Consider the following 18,462-nt stretch of genomic DNA (forward strand, 5'->3'; position numbering starts at 1 on the left):
ATCTATGCAATTTGCTTTTGATCCGTTTCTGGGGTGCTTTTTGTGGTGCATTCTGCCTTTTTGCACACGCGTTTTTGATGCTTTTTATTTCTTTTTTAGCTAATTGGTTGTTGGGCACTACATGCTTTTCTGCAGTTTCACCATTGAAGTCTAATGAACCAAAAATGTACAGTTTTAAGTTTAAGCAGGGGCGTAACTACAGGGGTTGCAATCGCAACCGGGCTCCATGCTCAAGGGGGCCCATGTGGCTCCCCTGTACACCTGAATAGGAGGGGCGGCGGGGGCAACATGTAGAGAAATCACTGTCCTCCTTTTTTCCTTCTGTAGCTGCAGGAGGAAAATGGAGGAGATTGGTTCCTCTGTACGCTGCCCCCCGCCACTTCTCCTATCCAGTATACTTGTGTTCTGCTGTCTCTGGGCCCCTGTGTGCTCCCCTGGTCCCCCCCCTTCTGTGCTGCCCCCCCTTCAGAATGCTCCCTTCCCTCTCCTGCCGGCTGCTGCAGAGAGGGGATGTGTCACAATAGAGAACCAGGAAGGGGTCGGTAAATATGTAATTTACAAGCTCCTTCCTTTTCTGAATGGACAGAGTCATAGTCAGTGACATTGTAAAAAAATTAAATAAAATGATAAAAATAATACAATTAAAATACCAAAAAAAAAACTACTGACACCAGTGGGTGAACTTCCAGGATCGCAAAGGTCACACTTGCGACAGGGCCCTGGCATTCCACCACCGTGGGTAGGCCCCAAGATGGCAGGAAGGGGGCCCACTGCAGAACTTGTGAAAGGGTCCCGCTGCAGGACCGTAATAAAAGGGCCCTGCAACTAGAGTAAAGGGCCCCAGGGGTCCAGGGGGCCCTTCACGGTTTCTTGCACCGGGGCCCTGAAGGTTCTAGTTACGCCTCTGCGTTTAAGAAAGTCCCCAACCCTTTCCAAAAAGGCAGCGGCTAAGAAAAAAGCATAGATGTAAACATGTCCCATAGGAAACCATGTTAAATGAATTGTAGTGCGTTTCTGCAAAAACGCATAGGTGTCAACCAGGCCTAATTGCTGATTTTTACTGCTGCATTTGATAAGGACTTGGATGTTTGCTGGAGGGAGCGACCTCCCCACTTTCATCGTTTTCAGATGGCTGGTTGTAGATGTAACAACAAAATCCCTGCATTCCACTTCTACAGGGCAAATCTTCATCTTCCAGCCATCCTAAGCAAAAGGATTGATTCCAGTAGTACACATAAATAAAAAAATAAAGCATAAAAGCCTCTTCTGATATGAACCAACAGTCCTGTTCTAAACAGAGACAGTATAGTATGGAAAAACCCTTGTGGCCCATTCACACAATGGTCTGTCATGTAAAAATGGCATATACCCAGATTTCCTTTCTCTTTCTGGAGTGGCTTATTTACAGAAACAGAACTGAAAGTGACATTGTGAAGGACAGAGATCTTATTATAACATTCATTGAGCAAAATCTCTGGATCACCACTGACAAAAATGCCCATGGAAAATGTCCAACCCCAGAGCCTCTGGGCTGTAGTGAGTCTATGTAACCAGGAGCTGTGAATACATGAAATCTGTACTGAAGTTTTTTAATTTAATAAATTGCTTACAACTAATAAAACAATTATCTATAATTCATTTTTTACCCTAAATCAAAGCACCCACATATGTTATGTTTCACCACCTCTGGCGCTGGATTGCTTAACAGCACTTCCCCAGATTTCCGTTTGGGAAGTGCGAACTCAACAGGTCACAATGTCACCTTCTTTAGGACTAAGAGGTTGATTCACTAAAGGCAAATAGACTGTGCACTTTGCAAAGTGCAGTTGCACCCTACAAGAGCAGTTGCTCCAGAGCTTAGTAAATGAGCAGACGCTCTGCAGACTTCCATCATCCAATCATGTACAAGCAAAAATGCTGTTTTTTTTTTATTTTCCTTGCACGTGATTGGGTATTCTTTGCTAAGTGAAGGCTTACCTTATTTACTAAGCTCTGGAGCAACTGCACTTTGCAAAGTGCACAGTCTCTTTGCCTTTAGTAAATCAACTTCTAAGCCCTCGTTCACAGTGAATGCGGCTTTGAAATTTTGCGACTTCATCTAAAATCGCACGGCTTTAAAAAACGCATGTCAGAGCGACTTCAGGTGCGACTTTAAAGACATCTGTGTGGCATTATGCACAGGTGTCTATGCAAGTCGCACACGAAATGGCCAAAAGTAGTGCAGGAACTACATTTTTTAATCAATGCGGCACCCCAAAGTCGGCGCCGCACCGATTTGATCACTGCTATTGCTAGTAATAGGGGGTGGCTTGTCATGGGATTTGATCTGTCAAATCCCATGACAAGTCACTCCAATGTGGATGAGGGCTAAATGTCCAATTATTCCTAATGCACAGGGATGGTCACTGCATAGCTGAATTGCTTCAGTTTCAGGGTGGCCTATAGGAGCGTGTGCACAGGCAGTTTATGGACATACAGCTGTAGTAGAGAGTACACACAAGAGTGGTTCCACAGCCCTCTGAAAGGTAATAGAGCCACTTTAAAACTGGAAGCAAAAGAGAGAAAATATTAGGAAGTGGAATAAAGGGCAATTAAAGTGGAAATAAACTTGTAAAACTGAGCAGGCAGCTTTTTTTTTTGTTGCAGGATAGATATGCTATGGTGCTTCTACAATAATACAAAGTTACCGGCTTGCTTGCAGTTTTCTATCATATGTACACTTAGCTGCGCATGCGCAGCTCAGCGCACAGCCCCAGCACACTTCGGCTGAGCCGGAGTGACTGACTCCCGTGCGAATGCATGGGACGACTTCATCCCTTGCCTGACAATGAAGAAGAAAAGAAAACAACACTGAGCAGAAGATAACAGCGGCCAATAGGGATGTAACTGGCACATCAATGGAGGTGGAGAGGAGTATACTGGGGGGAGGGGTGGCTTAGTTCTGCTTTGAAGGCTTGAGGAGGAATGTGCACCTCAAACATGGTAAAAGCTGAGGCCAGCTAAGGTGCTTTTATATATGAAGGTTTAATAACATATGAATTAATGACCAAGTGAATGAATGAATTATTAATAATAAGAATAATATTTCATATTTCACCTAGGTGATGAAGGCTAATATTCAGCCCCCGAGCACTAAAAATAGAGATGATAAAACATTTGGAAGTGACAACACTCAGATCCCCACATTTACTTTAACAAACTGCAGATCTTGGACAAACAGGGTAAGCTTCATTTAAACTTTATGTAAAGTCAATCTTTTAGCTTTATATAGTGTAGGAAAGGGTTAAAATCCCTATCAGATTTTTTTTGCTGCCTGTGCCTTGCTGAGATTTCCCTTCACTTCCTGTCTTGCAAGAACAACAGGAAATGAAAAGAAACTCCCCCGCTCGTTTAGTCTCGTTAGGCTTTAGGTCCCTTAAAGTGATTGTAAAGTCTCAATTTTATTTAATTTTTTTAAACAAACATGTTATACTTACCGTATATACTCGAGTATAAGCCGACCCGAGTATAAGCCGAGACCCCTACTTTTACCACAAAAAGATGGGAAAAATCATTGACTCGAGTATAAGCCTAGGGTGAGAATGCAGGGCGGCGGGCATGGTACAGGAGAATGCAGGGTGACTGGCATGGTACAGGAGAATGCAGGGCGGCGGGCATGGTACAGGAGAATGCAGGGTGACTGGCATGGTACAGGAGAATGCAGGGTGACTGGCATGGTGCAGGAGAATGCAGGGTGACTGGCATGGTGCAGGAGAATGCAGGGTGACTGGCATGGTACAGGAGAATGCAGGGTGACTGGCATGGTGCAGGAGAATGCAGGGTGACTGGCATGGTGCAGGAGAATGCAGGGTGACTGGCATGGTGCAGGAGAATGCAGGGTGACTGGCATGGTGCAGGAGAATGCAGGGTGACTGGCATGGTGCCGGAGAATGCAGGGTGACTGGCATGGTGCAGGAGAATGCAGGGTACTGGCATGGTACAAGAGGATCCGGGGTTGTGGGCATACTACAGGAGATGCAGTGCTGTGGGCATGGTACATGTGGACCATGCCCGCAGCACTGCATCCCTTGTAGTGTGCCCGCAGCCCTGCATAATGGCAGGTAGTGAAGCTGTTTCACTTACCTGTTCCAGAGGCGCCTTCATTTTAAAAATGGCGCCGCCCGGCGCCGACACGTCATTGCGCACGCGCCGCCGCCGCTCGTATACTTTCGGCTATTCCCGGCCTCTCCCGAGCGGCGCCGGGAATAGCCGAAATTACACGAGCGGCGGCGGCACGTGCGCGGTGACATGTATGCGACGGGCGGCGCCATTTTTAAACCTTAAACCCGTCGGAGCGGACAGGAAAAATTTTTTTTTTTTCCTTGACTCGAGTATAAGCCGAGGGGGACGTTTTCAGCACAAAAAAATGTGCTGAAAAACTCGGCTTATACTCGAGTATATACGGTACCTACCCTGTGCAGTTGGTTTTGCACAGCACAGCCCTGATCCTCCTTGTGATGGACGCGGGTATCAGATCTCTGCCCTTCTCACTAATTTGTGACAAAGGACCAACCAGTCTCACACCAAGCTGTCACTTATGTAACAATCCCACTCTCAGCGGCACCCTGTACAAAGATTGTCCAGCTCGCGGGACCACAATCTAGGTGCCAGCAGCCTGAGAGCGATTGTCACTGGGCTAATTAAGCAATTAACCCTTTAAATACTACCACACCTGTTTGGTCCAAGCAGGAGGAAGCTCGTAATTCTAGCAATACCAATTATGAGTTTAGAATAATCGTCTGTAACACAGACTGTCACCACAGATAGGTATGTTCATAGGATTTATCCTATACAGTAGCTCTCTTAAAGAGACAGGTTCTTTGTTAGCTTGCATTAAGAGCTTAGGGACAAGGTTAACACTTTTCAAAATATGGTTTTAATAATGAAAAGGTCAAAGTTGGTGCAAATAAAATATTTACAGAAAAAAGGTGTTTTAAAGAAATAGAGACACAATTCAGCAATTAGAAAAATAGGGTAGAATTGAGGAGAAAGAATACTTGCAGTCAATGTCCTGGGTGTTATCAGAGTTCAATTGATGAGCCAAGTGTTATCGGTTCTCAAATGTGACAGATGTTCCTGCTTTGATGGTACCATGAGAACTCCCCACTGTTTAGGCATCTCCCTTTTTCTCTGGGATCAAAGGAGTGTTGACAGATGCTCCTGACCAATAAAATGGAGGGTCCATGGACTGTCTTGCGGTTTATTACAATGTCGGGTCCCTCCTTTACACACAGTTTTATACCACTATTCATATCTCCCAATATGTACCATTTACATTCTTGAAACTGATTTAATTTTGTGTCCTGGGATACTTAACACAGGGTCGATCAGATAGATTTGTCACCCAGGGAGTATCTGACAGCTATCTTCCCTTCTATACTGTATGTGCTAGTGTGGTCATGTATGACCTTACTTTGTTCAGTACAACCTTTTGCATTCAAATATATACTTATTATTAATGTATCATGTTCCTGTCTGAGTTTATGAATCGTGTGTGGATTCGTTAAGTTTTGAATTTGGCAGATCTCTCTGATTGCCTTTTACGGTCCCCATTATTTCTGGGTATCTTTAATGGATTTGGTCATAGTTTTATGATAGGTCTGGACAGCAGAAACAGACATCCTGTCAGGACTCAATTAGCTATTTACAGCTCTCCACAGGCATAAGCGCTGGTTTCTGATGTATCTGAGTTGAGATAACGGCTCTTTTGAAGTGTAAAACCTAAGTATTGGATGAATTAAAGGAGGAATGAGGGGGTAATCACTGCCGCAACATGTAACTGTTCTTCAAGACTGTCATGGGTTACCTATGATAACTGATCAAACATGGCTGCTTGCTACAGCTGTTCGTGTGTCCAGTACGTGATATCATTACACTCCTCTTCTTGGGTCCCTCACCAGTGCTCCTGGCCCCTCCCTCCTGCCCCCACAGCAAGCAGCTTGCTACGGGGGCACCTGAGCCAAGCCACAGCTCCATGTGTCCATTCCGACAGAGAGCTGCGGTGGAAACAGTAAGCCTGAGAAACACAGGCAAGTGGTGGAAAGTGTTCCAGTGGTTTCACGAGAAAGCCGCAAGCCGGCTGCAAAAAACGATACTGGGTTTAATGGCTGATATCTTCAGCCATAATTCCAGTAAACCACATGCCAACCAAAACTTAAATATACGTATTGCGGTCGGCAAGCGGTTAACTTACTCGATCCTCCTCTACCCCAGCAGATTTCACTTTCCCAGCTTCCGGTGGTGGACTGTCCCTCAGTGTCATGAAATCCAGTGCAGGACTATGGACCCTGCATTGATCTTGATCTTAGACTGGTGTAGCACACCGCTGAACAGATCGGTCTAGCAGCACAGAGTATCAGAGAATCGAGTAAGTAAACTTTTCTGTGTCCCCTTAAAGCGGTTGGTCACACACTATGCTATGATTATGCCATCCCCTCTGTTATATAACTTGTCCCTGTGCCTGTGCTCTATAAAAAAAGAAGCAGATTTCTACCTTATACCACACTGTCTCCCGGCGCTCACGTGACTCCTCGGCTCTCTCCTCTGCCTGGCTAACAGCTATAGCGGGTGGGGCCGAGCCGGGGAGGAGAGAGGAGAGAGAGCTGAGGAGTCACGTGAGTGCCAGGAGACACTCTGATATAAGGTATAATAAGCATCTTTTTTTATAGAGCACAAGCACAGGGACACAGCTTTATATAACAGAGGGGATGGCATGATCACAGTATAGATATGAGAGCAGCAGGAGTGGAGGGACGGGCACTGACACAGCAGACAGGCAGGGAGGGGAGGGGGAAGGAGGCCACAGGAGAGCAGAGAGGAGGGCTGGGAAAGACAGAGGCACATACACTGACCATGGTGTCAGGGCTCAGCAGCCATGATAAACTGTGGTCAGTTTACAGGGGGGAGGGTATTGTCAGGCAGGACCAACCAGGTATTTCAGGTGATACGGGTGGCCAAATGACACAACACAAGCACTGTGCTGTATAAAATGCTTCAGGGGAACAGGATCTATTTTTCTTTTAGGGTAACACACACTTTAACCTAAGCAAGTAATTAACCCTTGCAGTTCAAGTGCAGCTCCATCTCAAGGGTTAATTTTTAGGTTTCCTGGAGTTGGGCTTTAAGTAGTAAGTACCTTCATTAATCCTTGTACACCCCTACTACAGCGGCTTTACCCAGTGAAATCACTGGGACAGGGTGTCAATTTGATAGCCAGGTCCTGCTTTGTGTTGCAGGAGTTCCTGTTCCTATAAAAAATTAGGCTGGGTTTAGACATGTCTGGTGCAAATTGTACATTAGTTTTCACCGCGAATGAAAAAAACATTTGTTCAGCCGTTCAGCTGCATTTTTGACGCAGTTCTGATGCGATTTTGCAAGGCTCAGAACTGGATTTTTGTCACAGCTGAATTTTTAGTGCTGGTCAATCCATAGCAAATAAAGAATGCCAACTCCTGTAGTAGGAGAGCAATCTGTGCTGAAATCCTGAACTAAATCCTGAACACAACTGAACACCTGAAGACTTTAGTAATGAGAGCGGTATAATTAGTAGTAATCAGCATGGATTCATGAAAAATCGTTCTTGCCAGACCAATCTATTAACCTTCTACGATGAAGTGAGCTGCCACCTAGATAAAGGAAAGCCTGTGGATGTGGTGTATCTGGACTTTGCAAAGGCCTTTGACACCGTTCCCCACAAACGCTTACTGTACAAACTATGGAAGGTAGGTATGGACCATAAGGTGAGTACCTGGATAGAGAACTGGCTCCAGGGGAGAGTACAGAGGGTGGTGATTAATGGGGAGTACTCGGATTGGGCGGGTGTGGAAAGTGGGGTCCCCCAGGGTTCTGTCCTGGGACCAATCCTGTTTAATTTATTCATAAATGATCTAGAGGAGGGGATATCTAGTACAATCTCAGTATTTGCAGATGATACTAAACTAAGCATGCCAATATCTTCTATGCAGGATGTGGAAACCTTACAAGCGGACCTGAACAAAATAATGGGGTGGGCAACTTCATGGCAGATGAGATTTAATGTTGAAAAATGTAAAGTAATGCACTTGGGGGCCAGAAACCAGAAAGCAAGCTACTCACTAGGGGGGGAACCTCTGGATGAGTCTAGAATGGAAAAGGACCTGGGGGTACTGGTAGACAACAGGCTTGGCAGTGGCATGCAATGCCAAGCCGCCGCAAGCAAAGCCAACAGAATACTGGGTTGTATAAAAAAGGGGATTCACTCCAGAAATAAAGAGATTATTCTCCCACTCTACAAGACTCTGGTCCGGCCACATCTGGAGTATGCTGTCCAGTTCTGGGCACCGGTCCTCAGGAAGGATGTGCTGGAACTGGAGAATGTCCAGAGAAGGGCAACAAAAATAATTAGGGGAATGGAGGACATCAGCTATGAGGAAAGACTACAAGCACTGAACTTATTCTCTCTGGAGAAGAGACGCTTGAGAGGGGATATGATATCAATGTACAAATACTCTACTGGCGACCCTAGCATAAGGAACAAACTATTCAGAGAAAGGGAATACAATAAGACACGTGGCCACTCACTAAAACTAGAGGAAAGGCAGTTTAACCTTAAAATACGTAAGGGGTTCTTCACTGTAAGAGCAGTAAGGATGTGGAATTCTCTTCCACAAGCAATCGTATCAGCAGGGAGCATCGATAGCTTCAAAATACTATTAGATGGGCACCTTAAAGACCACGACATAAGGGGTATACAATGTACGGTTAACATCAAACACACACACACATAACAGGTTGAACTGGATGGACTGATGTCTTTTTTCAACCTCACAAACTATGTAACTATGTAACTCAATGAGTCTAGAATTCACACCTGAATCGCACTGCAATGCTCACAAAATGCACAGGACTCTTTTTTAAAAAAAAAACTACACTGCAGATGCACCACATATATGTGAACAGCATTAATGGAAATCAATGTTATTTTACATGTCATGCGAATCGGATGCGGTTCAAAACACATCCATTTCACATATATGTGAACCGAGCCGTACTATAAAAGATTGTCATATGATTTGCAAATAATCTCCGTTCCAGCAACTTGCCAATTTTTTAAATATTAATTGTTCCTTTATATTTCAAATAAAGTGGAGTTTTAGTCAGAAAACAAGTCCTGCTAGATGACTTCAGGCTGGCCCCTTTTGCAGGTATCGCTATGTAAAACTTTAAAATAAGTGCCTATATTGTTTAAAGTCCAGCAATACGCTGTCTGACACTACTCTGCACATGCTCAGTTGTGCCTAAAATCAGAGCCACTGGAGGCCGATCTGCTGACAGCCTAAAGATTTACTGCTGTTCAGGGGCTCTGGGCTTTAGCAAAATGGCAGCCTCCAGCAAGAAGAAGCTGGAGAAATGCTGGAGGCAATTTACAGTACACACTCATTTTGGTAGCATAATTATTAATTGTGGAATGTATGTTCCTTGCTAAAGAACATTATATTTTATCAAATATTAATTTTATGAGTAAAGTTCCACTTCCACTTCCTCCTTCTTTTCAGATAATTTTGCTGTTTTTGTAATATATATATATATATACATACACTACTGAAAAAAATAAAGGAACACTTTGAAAACACATCAAATCTCAATGGGGAAAAATATCATATTGAATATTTATTCTGATATGGACTGGGTAATGTGTTGGGAAAGAAAGGATCCCAAATTGTTTGATGGAAATTAAAATGATCAACCTACAGAGGCATGGGCGTCCGCATTACTTTTTTCAGGGGGGGGGGGGGCATCATTTTAAGGTCACTCATTCATTCTCCGCCCCTTTTTGCCCCCATAGATCCCCCTTTAGAGCAGGCCAGAGTCCCCTAAACATCCCTTTTGGCACAGGGTCCCCATAGGTCCCCCTTTAGAGCAGGCCAGGGTCCCCATAGATTCCTATAGACCCCTCTTTAGTCTTACCTTTTCACCTATATTCCCTGTGCTACCAGGTTTTCCTACACCACCAGGTACTCCAGGCTCTCCCTGCAAAGAATATATATATATATAACAATTATAACCCCCTTTAGAGCAGGCCAGAATCCCCATAGATCCCCTTTAGAGCAGGCCAGGATCCCCATAGATCCCCTTTAGAGCAGGCCAGACCAGGGTCCCCCATAGATCCCCTTTAGAGCAGACCAGACCAGGATACCCCATAGATTCCCCTCTTAGAGCAGGCCAGGAAATTTCCAGTGGGAGGGGCACTTGCCCTCCCCTTGCGGACGCCCATGTACAGAGGGCTGAACTCAAAGAAAATCAAAGTGAAAAAATGATGCAGCAGGCTAGTCCATTTTACTGAAATTTCTTTGCAGCAACTCAAAATGGTACTTTGTAGTTTGTATGGCCCCCACTGCTTGTATGCATGCCTGACAATGTGGGGCTTGCTCCTAATGAGACGACAGATGGTGTCCTGGGGTATTTCCTCTCAGACCTGGACCAGGGCATCACTGAGCTCCTGAACAGACTGAGGTGCAACCTGGCGGCATCGGATGGACCAAAACATAATGTCTCGAGGTGTTCTGCATACTCTCGCCACATAAGACCGGGCATTGTCGTACACCAGGAGAAACCCAGCACCCACTGCACCAGTGTAGGGTCTGATAATGGATCCAAGGATATCATCCTGATACCTAATGGCAGTCAGGGTGCCATTGTCTAGCCTGTAGAGGTCTGTGTATTCCTCCATGGATATGCCTCCCCAGATCATCACTGACCCACCACCAAACCGGTCATGCTTAATGATGTTACATAACAACGCAATGTTCTCCATGGCTTCTCCAGAACCTTTCGTGTCTGTCACATGTGCTCAGGGTGAACCTGCTCTCATCTGTGAAAAGCACAGGGCACCAGTGGTGGACATGCAAATACTGGTATTCAATGGCAAATGCCAATCGAGCTCCACGGTGCCAGGCAGTAAGCACAGGGCCCACTAGAGGACGCCTGGTCCTCAAACCACCCTCATAAAGTCTGTTTCTGATTGTTTGGTCAGAGACATTTACAACCGTGGCCTGCTGGAGGTCATTTTGTAGGGCTCTGGCAGAGCTCATCCTGTTCCTCCTTGCACAAAGGAGCAGATACCCGTCCTGCTGATGGGTTAATGACATTCTACAGCCCTATCCAGCTCTCCTAGAGTAACTGCCTGTCTTCTGAAATCTGCTCCATGCTCTTAAGACTGTGCCGGGAGACACGGCAAACCTTCTAGCCATGGCATGTATTGATGCACCATTCTGGAGAAGTTGGACTGCCTGTGCAACCTCTATAGGGTCCAGGTATCGCCACTGGCCCTAGCAAAAGGCAAAACTAGTGAAAAACAGTCAGAAAAGATAAGTAGGGAAAAAAATGTCAGTGACCTCCACCTGTAAAACAATTCCTGTTTTGGAGGTTGTCTCACTGTTGCCCATCTAGTGCACCTGTTGTTAACCTCCCTGGCGGTATGATTCTTTTGGATTTTAGGTGCTGAAAGCGGTACCATTATTTTGCATGTAATTCTTGTGAATGAGCAGCCCAAACCAACTGTATACATTTATTATATATATTATATATATATATATATATATATATATATATATATATATATGTATGTATGTATACATATATTATGTATACATATATATATATATATATATATAATGTATACAGTTGGTTTGGGCTGCTCATTCACAAGAATTACGTATATATATATATATATATATATATATATATATATATATGTATATATATATATATATATATATATATATATATATATATGTATATATATATATATATATATATGTGTGTATATTTATATATTTACATAAAAAGTACAGTAAAACTGCAGGAAAGGGCACTGGGGGGCAATGTTATGTGAATTTTTTTTATTTTGAATTGTATCAGTGTGTTTGGTGTGTTTTACATTTGAATTTGCCGCTGGTTCCACCCCCCTGCGAACGTCACGCCGCCGGAGACGGAAGCCGGGGCTCGCAGACGATCGGGAGGAAGCTCCGCCGCCACATACCACCCGCATTCTTCGCTGGATCCTGGAGAAAAGGTAAGTAAAACCTCTACCAGGATCCAGCGATCTTCCTAGCGGTACCCCAAGTGTGGCTCGGGGTTACCGCTTTTGGCTCTAAAATCTAACCCCGAGTCACGCTTGGGAATACCGCTAGGAGGGTTAATCTCATTTACACCAAAGCAGCTGAATCTGATTAACAACCCCCTGTGCTACTTAACTGACCAGATCAATATTTCAGGAGTTTAACTGATTGAACTGACTTAAATGCTTTACTCCAATTAAAAAGTGTTCCTTTAATTTTTTTTGAGCAGCGTCTCTCTCTCTCTATATATAAAATTTTTGTTTGTTTTTGTAAAATTGCAAAAAAATTCAAGTTTTAGGACCCGTTCACACTGGGGCGATCCGACTTCCCGGGCCGACCTCACAAGTCGCGGTGCGCAGCTCGCACCGCGACCTCTGAGCGGCCGGCATGGACTTCATAACATTGAAGTCAATGCAGGTCGCTCCGGGTCGCCCCAAAGAAGCTTCGGACCCTTTTTCTAAGTCGGAGCGACTTGTGTCCCTATGGAAGGCGACCTACGGCGACCTGTCAGGTCGCCCCAGTGTGAACGGGGACTAAAAGTGGCTTATTTAAATTGTAATTACACATTTTCTATAATATTTCTGTTATTGCCAAGTACATTTAAATTCCAGGAACAATCCCAAAATTATTTTGTTGAGAGTATTTTGTTCCTAGAAATGCTTTTTGGATGCTCATTTAGTTCTTTAGTGCTACGTTCCATTTATATTGCTCTCTATTTACATTGTCTGGAACTTGGAAATGATTACATTGATATTGAAGTTGTATACCTCTTAAGAACCACAAGAGCAGAGTGACTCAGTGGTTAGCACCCTGCTCCTCCGCTGCTATTTCTTTGCTGTTCTTACCCTCCTTGGCGATTTTCTAAATAAAGGTGATTTCTACAGTAGTGCGCCCATCCGGACTTCCTTTTTCTCTCATCATTAGCTTTGTGCTGGGCCAAATCCTGTTTGGTGATATTGCAGCAATGTGTGACCGATGGACCTGCAGTGGCGCCACGACACTATCTGCATGGAGTTTGCATTCTCTCCCTTTGCCTGCATGGGTTAACTCACACACTCCAAAGCAATGCTGGTAGGTTACCTGGCCGCTGTTCCTCAAGGGTAGGGACTGATGTACATGTACAGTATGTAAAGCACTATATAAACTGATAGTGCTTTATAAATAAGATATTTACATTTTAGTTATGGGACTACCGATGTGTTAACCTTCCTAGCAGTATTCCCGAGTGTGGCTCGGGGTTAAATTTCAGTGCCAAAAGCGGTAACCCCGAGCCACACTCGGGGTACTGCTAGGAAGATCGCTTAATCCTGGTAGAGGGGTTACTTACCTTGTCACCGGGATCCATTGATGTATCCCGGCGGTGTGCGGCGGCGTATCTTCCTCCCGATCCTCTGTGTGCCCGGGCTTCTGTCTCCTGCGACGTGACATTCGCAGGGGGGGTGGAACCGGCGGCAAATTCAAAAGTAAAACACACCAAACACACTGATACAATGCAAAATAAAATAAATTCACATTAGTTTGCCCCCCTGTGCCCTTTCCTGCAGTTTTACTGTACTTTTTATGTATATGTATATATATATATATATATACGTATATATATATATATATATATACACACATATTTTAACTTATTTATAGTTTTTTATTATATTATAATTTATGATTTTGTGTTTCAAACTTTATCATACCCAAGATGTTATAAAGAAGAACGCACAGTAAAAAAAAATCATATGTAAATAGTTGGTTTGGGCTGTTCATTGCAAAATAATGGTACTGCTTTCAGCACCTAAAATCCAAAAGAATCATACCACCAGGGAGGTTAATGCCTTTATAGCCTATGATACCGAAGCAGTATATTTTTTTACAAGACAAATAAAGTTTTTTTTTTGGCAATGTTGTCTTTTTTTTTGTGAAATCTAAGGCTCAGTTTACACTGCCGAGACTTGTCATGCAACTCGAGAGTTTTTAGTTGCACCCCTAAGGCCTCCTGCACACGGGACGTTTTTACAGCTACTGTTTTTGGCGTCAGACGTTTTTTTCTGCAGCCAGTAAACTCCCCAGCATGTTATCCTATGTGTCCATGCACACACAGGCTGCTATCAGCAGTTTTTGGTAGGGGCGTTTTCTGGCTGTAAAAAACCCCAGGACTAGTGGATTTTAGGAGGAATTTTCAGCAGTTAAAAACGCTCTAACTCTTATAAAGACTTTAAAAACGCTGAAAAATGCCAATAAATGTGGCTGTTCGGCGTTTACCACTGTTTTTGAGCCATAAGCTTTTGTGGGAGTATAGTTTTGCTAAAAAAAAAAAAAAAAAAGCTAAAAAATGCTACTGCTAGAAAAAGCTAAAAAAAACGCTGAAAACGCTACTGCAAAAAAGCTTAAAAATGGCTTCTACAGCTATAGCTTTCTACTGACGCTTTGATAATGTCCAGTGTGCATGAGACCTTAAAAGCAATAGAACTGTTCTAATCAGTGCGACTTGAAAAAAACGTTCCTGCACTACTTTGGGGTGACTTCATCACGACTTGCATTGACTTCGTTAATAAAGTCGCAAGCAAGCTGCAATAAAGTTGCACAGGATGTCGGCTGTCAGAGTCGCAGGACTTTTGAAGCCGCATTAATGTGAACTGGCAATGTGTGACCGATGGGCCTAGGGTGGCGCCAGGACACTATCTGCATGGAGTTTGCATTCTCTCTCTTTGCCTGCATGGGTTAACTCCCACACTCCAAAGCAATGCTTGTAGGTTAACTGGCTGCTGTTCCTCAAGGGTAGGGACTGATGTATATGTACAGTATGTAAATTGATAACGCTATATACCAGGGGCATTGGATTAAAATTTACAAAGGTCCAGTCAGTAACATATTCTTCCAGCAGAGGTCCGAATCGCATGTTTATGTAATGACCTCCCTGTATCCTCGTAACCAATCACCTGCTTCTAAACTTGGGTAGACCCCGCCCTCTGTCTATAGCTGTCCTGCCTCCAGCTGTTGGCTCTCTGAGAATGGCAGTGGTGAAGGCTGTGGGCAGAATGGCGCTATAGGGTGGGACTGCAGGGGTCCGAATGATACATTAACTGGGTCCGGATCCGGACCGCGGTCCGCCATTTAGTGATGCCTGCTATATACAATAAATAAGATATTTACATTTTAGTTATGGGACTACCGATGTGCCAATACCTTTCTAGCCTATGATACCGAAGCTGTATATTGTTTTACAAGACAAATAACATTTTCTTTTGGCAATGTTGTCTTTTTTTATTTATTTGTGCAATCCAAGGCTCAGTTCACACTGCCGAGACTTGTCATGCAAATCAAGAGTTTTTAGTCGCACCCCATCACAAGCAATGGAGCTGTTCTAATCAGTGCGACTCCAAAAAAAATGTTTCTGCACTACTTTGGGGGGACTTCATTACGACTTGCATTGACTGCTATTAATGAAGTCGCAAGCAAGCTGCATTGAAGTCGCACAGGATGTCAACTGTTGAAGCCACGCTGATGTAAGCCGGCACTAAAGGACAGCAAAATGTGACAAAACTAAAAAAAAAATTCTTTCTAGCGCCTGGCTAATGTAAGTTTTAACCACATAACGACCGCTCACATCGCTGCTACTGCGGCAATGTGGCTCGTTATCGTCCAGCGACGTAGACCTACGGGATTAGCCTTAGGCTCACTCCCACTGTTTTCAGTCATCGTTGGTAAATCGAGTGTGGAGATCTGCCCGCTTGTGTAAACAAAGCGGGCGGATCTCCTAAGTGACAGGCAGGGTCAGATTGCAGGGTTCAGCATAGCTGAACATGCGATCTGTCCCTGTGTCACTCAGTCACCTCCCCCCACACATGTCAGTAAGCACCAGGCATACATTAACCCCTCCCTCTCCAATAAAATGAACCCCTCCCCTGCCAGTGTCATTTTTACAGTAACAGTGCATATGTATAGCACTGATTACTGTAGTAATGTCACTGGTACCCCCAAAAGTGTCAAAAATGTCAGTCAAGGGTCTGATCTGTCCGCCGCAATGTCGCAGTCCCGCAAAAAAAATCGCAGATCGTCGCCATTACTCGTTAAAAAAAAAAAAACACCAAAAATGACAGAAATATTTCCCTTAGTTAGTAAACGCAATAACTTTTGCGCAAACCAATCAAAATACGCTTATTGTGATTTTTTTTTACCAAAAATATGTAGCAGAAAACAAATTGGCCAAAAACGATAAAAACATTTTGATTTTTACATTTTTTTGGGGGGAATTTCATATAAAAAAATGTGAAAAATATTGTTATTTTTTCAAAATTTTCACTCTTTTTTTGTTTATAACGCAAAAAGTAAAAATCGCACAGGTGATCAAATACCACCAAAAGAAAGCTCTGTTTGTGGGAAAAAAAGGACGTAAATTTCGTTTGGGTACGGCGTTGCATGACGTGCAATTGTCAGTTAAAGTCACACAGTGCCGAATCGCAAAAAGTGGCCTGGATGTAAGACAGCAAAATCCTCCGGTGGTAAAGTGGTTAAACAACCTGTGTTATTGCAATATAAAGAACACTTTTTGTGGCCTGTCCTTTTTTCTTAAGATGCTAAAATGACATTTCTGGTAGAAAGCTCGGTGAAGTTATATAGAATATTCTGTAAGTCAGCAGTTTTACAGTGTAATTGTTTTAATTCCCCTGAGTGCCCTCTGCATACGGTGCAAAATCCGCTGTGTAACATGCTCACTCATAATGGAGTTCAGGTCTTACGCAATACATGCTGCATGCAGGAACACATTATGGACAGTCCATATCTAGCCCAGGCTCCTAAATATTAATGAAGAAATCTCTTAGCAGCACAGTACCTATATCTTCCGGCATCCAGACAAGCCCAGGGAGTTGTAATCACAGTGCTGGCAAACTGCTCCTATATGCTGCTGCCAAACTTCGGCACCCAGAGACTACTACGGGGGACACGGCGAGTCACTTGGAAGGTCACTGTGAAGCCGACTATGAATGTGATACAGGCTGAGCTGCTGGTTGTTGCCTCAGAGCAGATGGTTATTCGACTCCATCATCTCCCACACACAGGGACAGACATAGCCAAGTTCCCGGGGCCTGTCTCTAAAATTAGAGCTCCAAGCCTTTGAATAGTAAAAAAAGCTCCCGCACTAACATTTGGGAAATACCTGTCGCCACTAATGGACCTAAGTGTGACGTTCAGCGATGACTAATTATTGGGCACTGTATGAGAGGCAGTGTGAAAAAGTGTTGGGTGCAAGTGAGAAGTGGCGCTGCCTGCGCTAAGAACTAAGTGACTTAAATCTCAAAACTCAACGTCTTTATTAGATACGTTTGGGGGCTACCCCCCTAAACCTTACTAATGGTGAATTAATGTGTGATGGTGTGTAATATCACCGTAAATACCTGCTGTATATAATAAGTGTACTGAATAATAATACGTGCTGGAAAATAATACTAATATCAACAGAAACTGCGATATTTGCTGTGCTGTTGTACATCCGAATAAACCTTATTAAAAGTGCTGAAGTGCTCAATTTTAAACAAAGTGCAAATGAGTGCAATACAACACAAGTGCATAAATGCAAAAAAATGTGCAGTCTGTAGGCAACAAAGTACAAGGTGCAAACAGTCTTTAAATATATCCACAAAATGGCTTTTGGCCTAAGGGCCCTTTTGACCCTATGGTATGGGCCGTGCTGTCTATATTATTCCATATGTGGTGATTAAATGCCCTTATGCAGGATTCCTGCTAAGTGATAAATACAAGTGGTCCAATAATGGAAATCGTAGGTGAGCCCAACTTCCCGGAGGGCAGCAGCATTGTATTTCTTTACACACACATATATATATATATATATACAGGGCTTTTTTTCAGCGAGAACGCGGGGGAACGCAGTTCCGGCACCTCCAGTCTAAATTTATGCAATGGCAAAGGGTTGCTGGGGTCTGTGGGGTGAGCTGACTGGCCTATTGATGCTGGCTGCTGGGGGATCTATTGTTGCTGGAGGGCATTTTGTTGTGGGAGGGGGTGGGCTACTTGCAGTGGAAGATTTATTGTTGCTTGGGGGAACTATTGTTGCTGGGGGTCTATTGTTGCAGTAGAGGATTTATTGGGGGGGGGCGATTGTTGCAGGGGAGGATTTATTGGGGGGGGGGGGAATGTTGCAGGGGAGGATTTATTGTTGCTGGGGGCCTATTGTTGCCGATTGCAGGGGATCTATTTTACTGTTTTTTTCTATTGTTGCAGGGGAAGATTTATTGTTGCTGGGGGGGGTCTATTGTTGCAGTAGAGGATTTATTGGGGGGGGGGGGTGATTGTTGCAGGGGAGGATTTATTGGGG

The 18,462-nt window shown here is 43.9% G+C and overlaps 1 protein-coding gene across 1 annotated transcript in view; it reads right to left on the reverse strand.

The window, feature by feature from the left end:
• The window catches only part of ABLIM2 (actin binding LIM protein family member 2), a 236,507-nt gene extending 219,412 nt beyond the window's left edge, over positions 1-17,095 (reverse strand). Inside the window, exon 1 of the mRNA XM_082264258.1 lies at positions 16,963-17,095. Coding sequence (XP_082120384.1) covers positions 16,963-16,978 — 16 coding nt within the window. The 5' untranslated portion in view covers positions 16,979-17,095. The remainder of the gene's footprint in view (positions 1-16,962) is intronic.
• Positions 17,096-18,462: the final 1,367 nt, after the last annotated feature.

Source organism: Pelophylax lessonae (assembly GCF_965119305.1).
Source record: "Pelophylax lessonae genome assembly, chromosome: 1".
Classification (NCBI taxonomy): domain Eukaryota; kingdom Metazoa; phylum Chordata; class Amphibia; order Anura; family Ranidae; genus Pelophylax; species Pelophylax lessonae.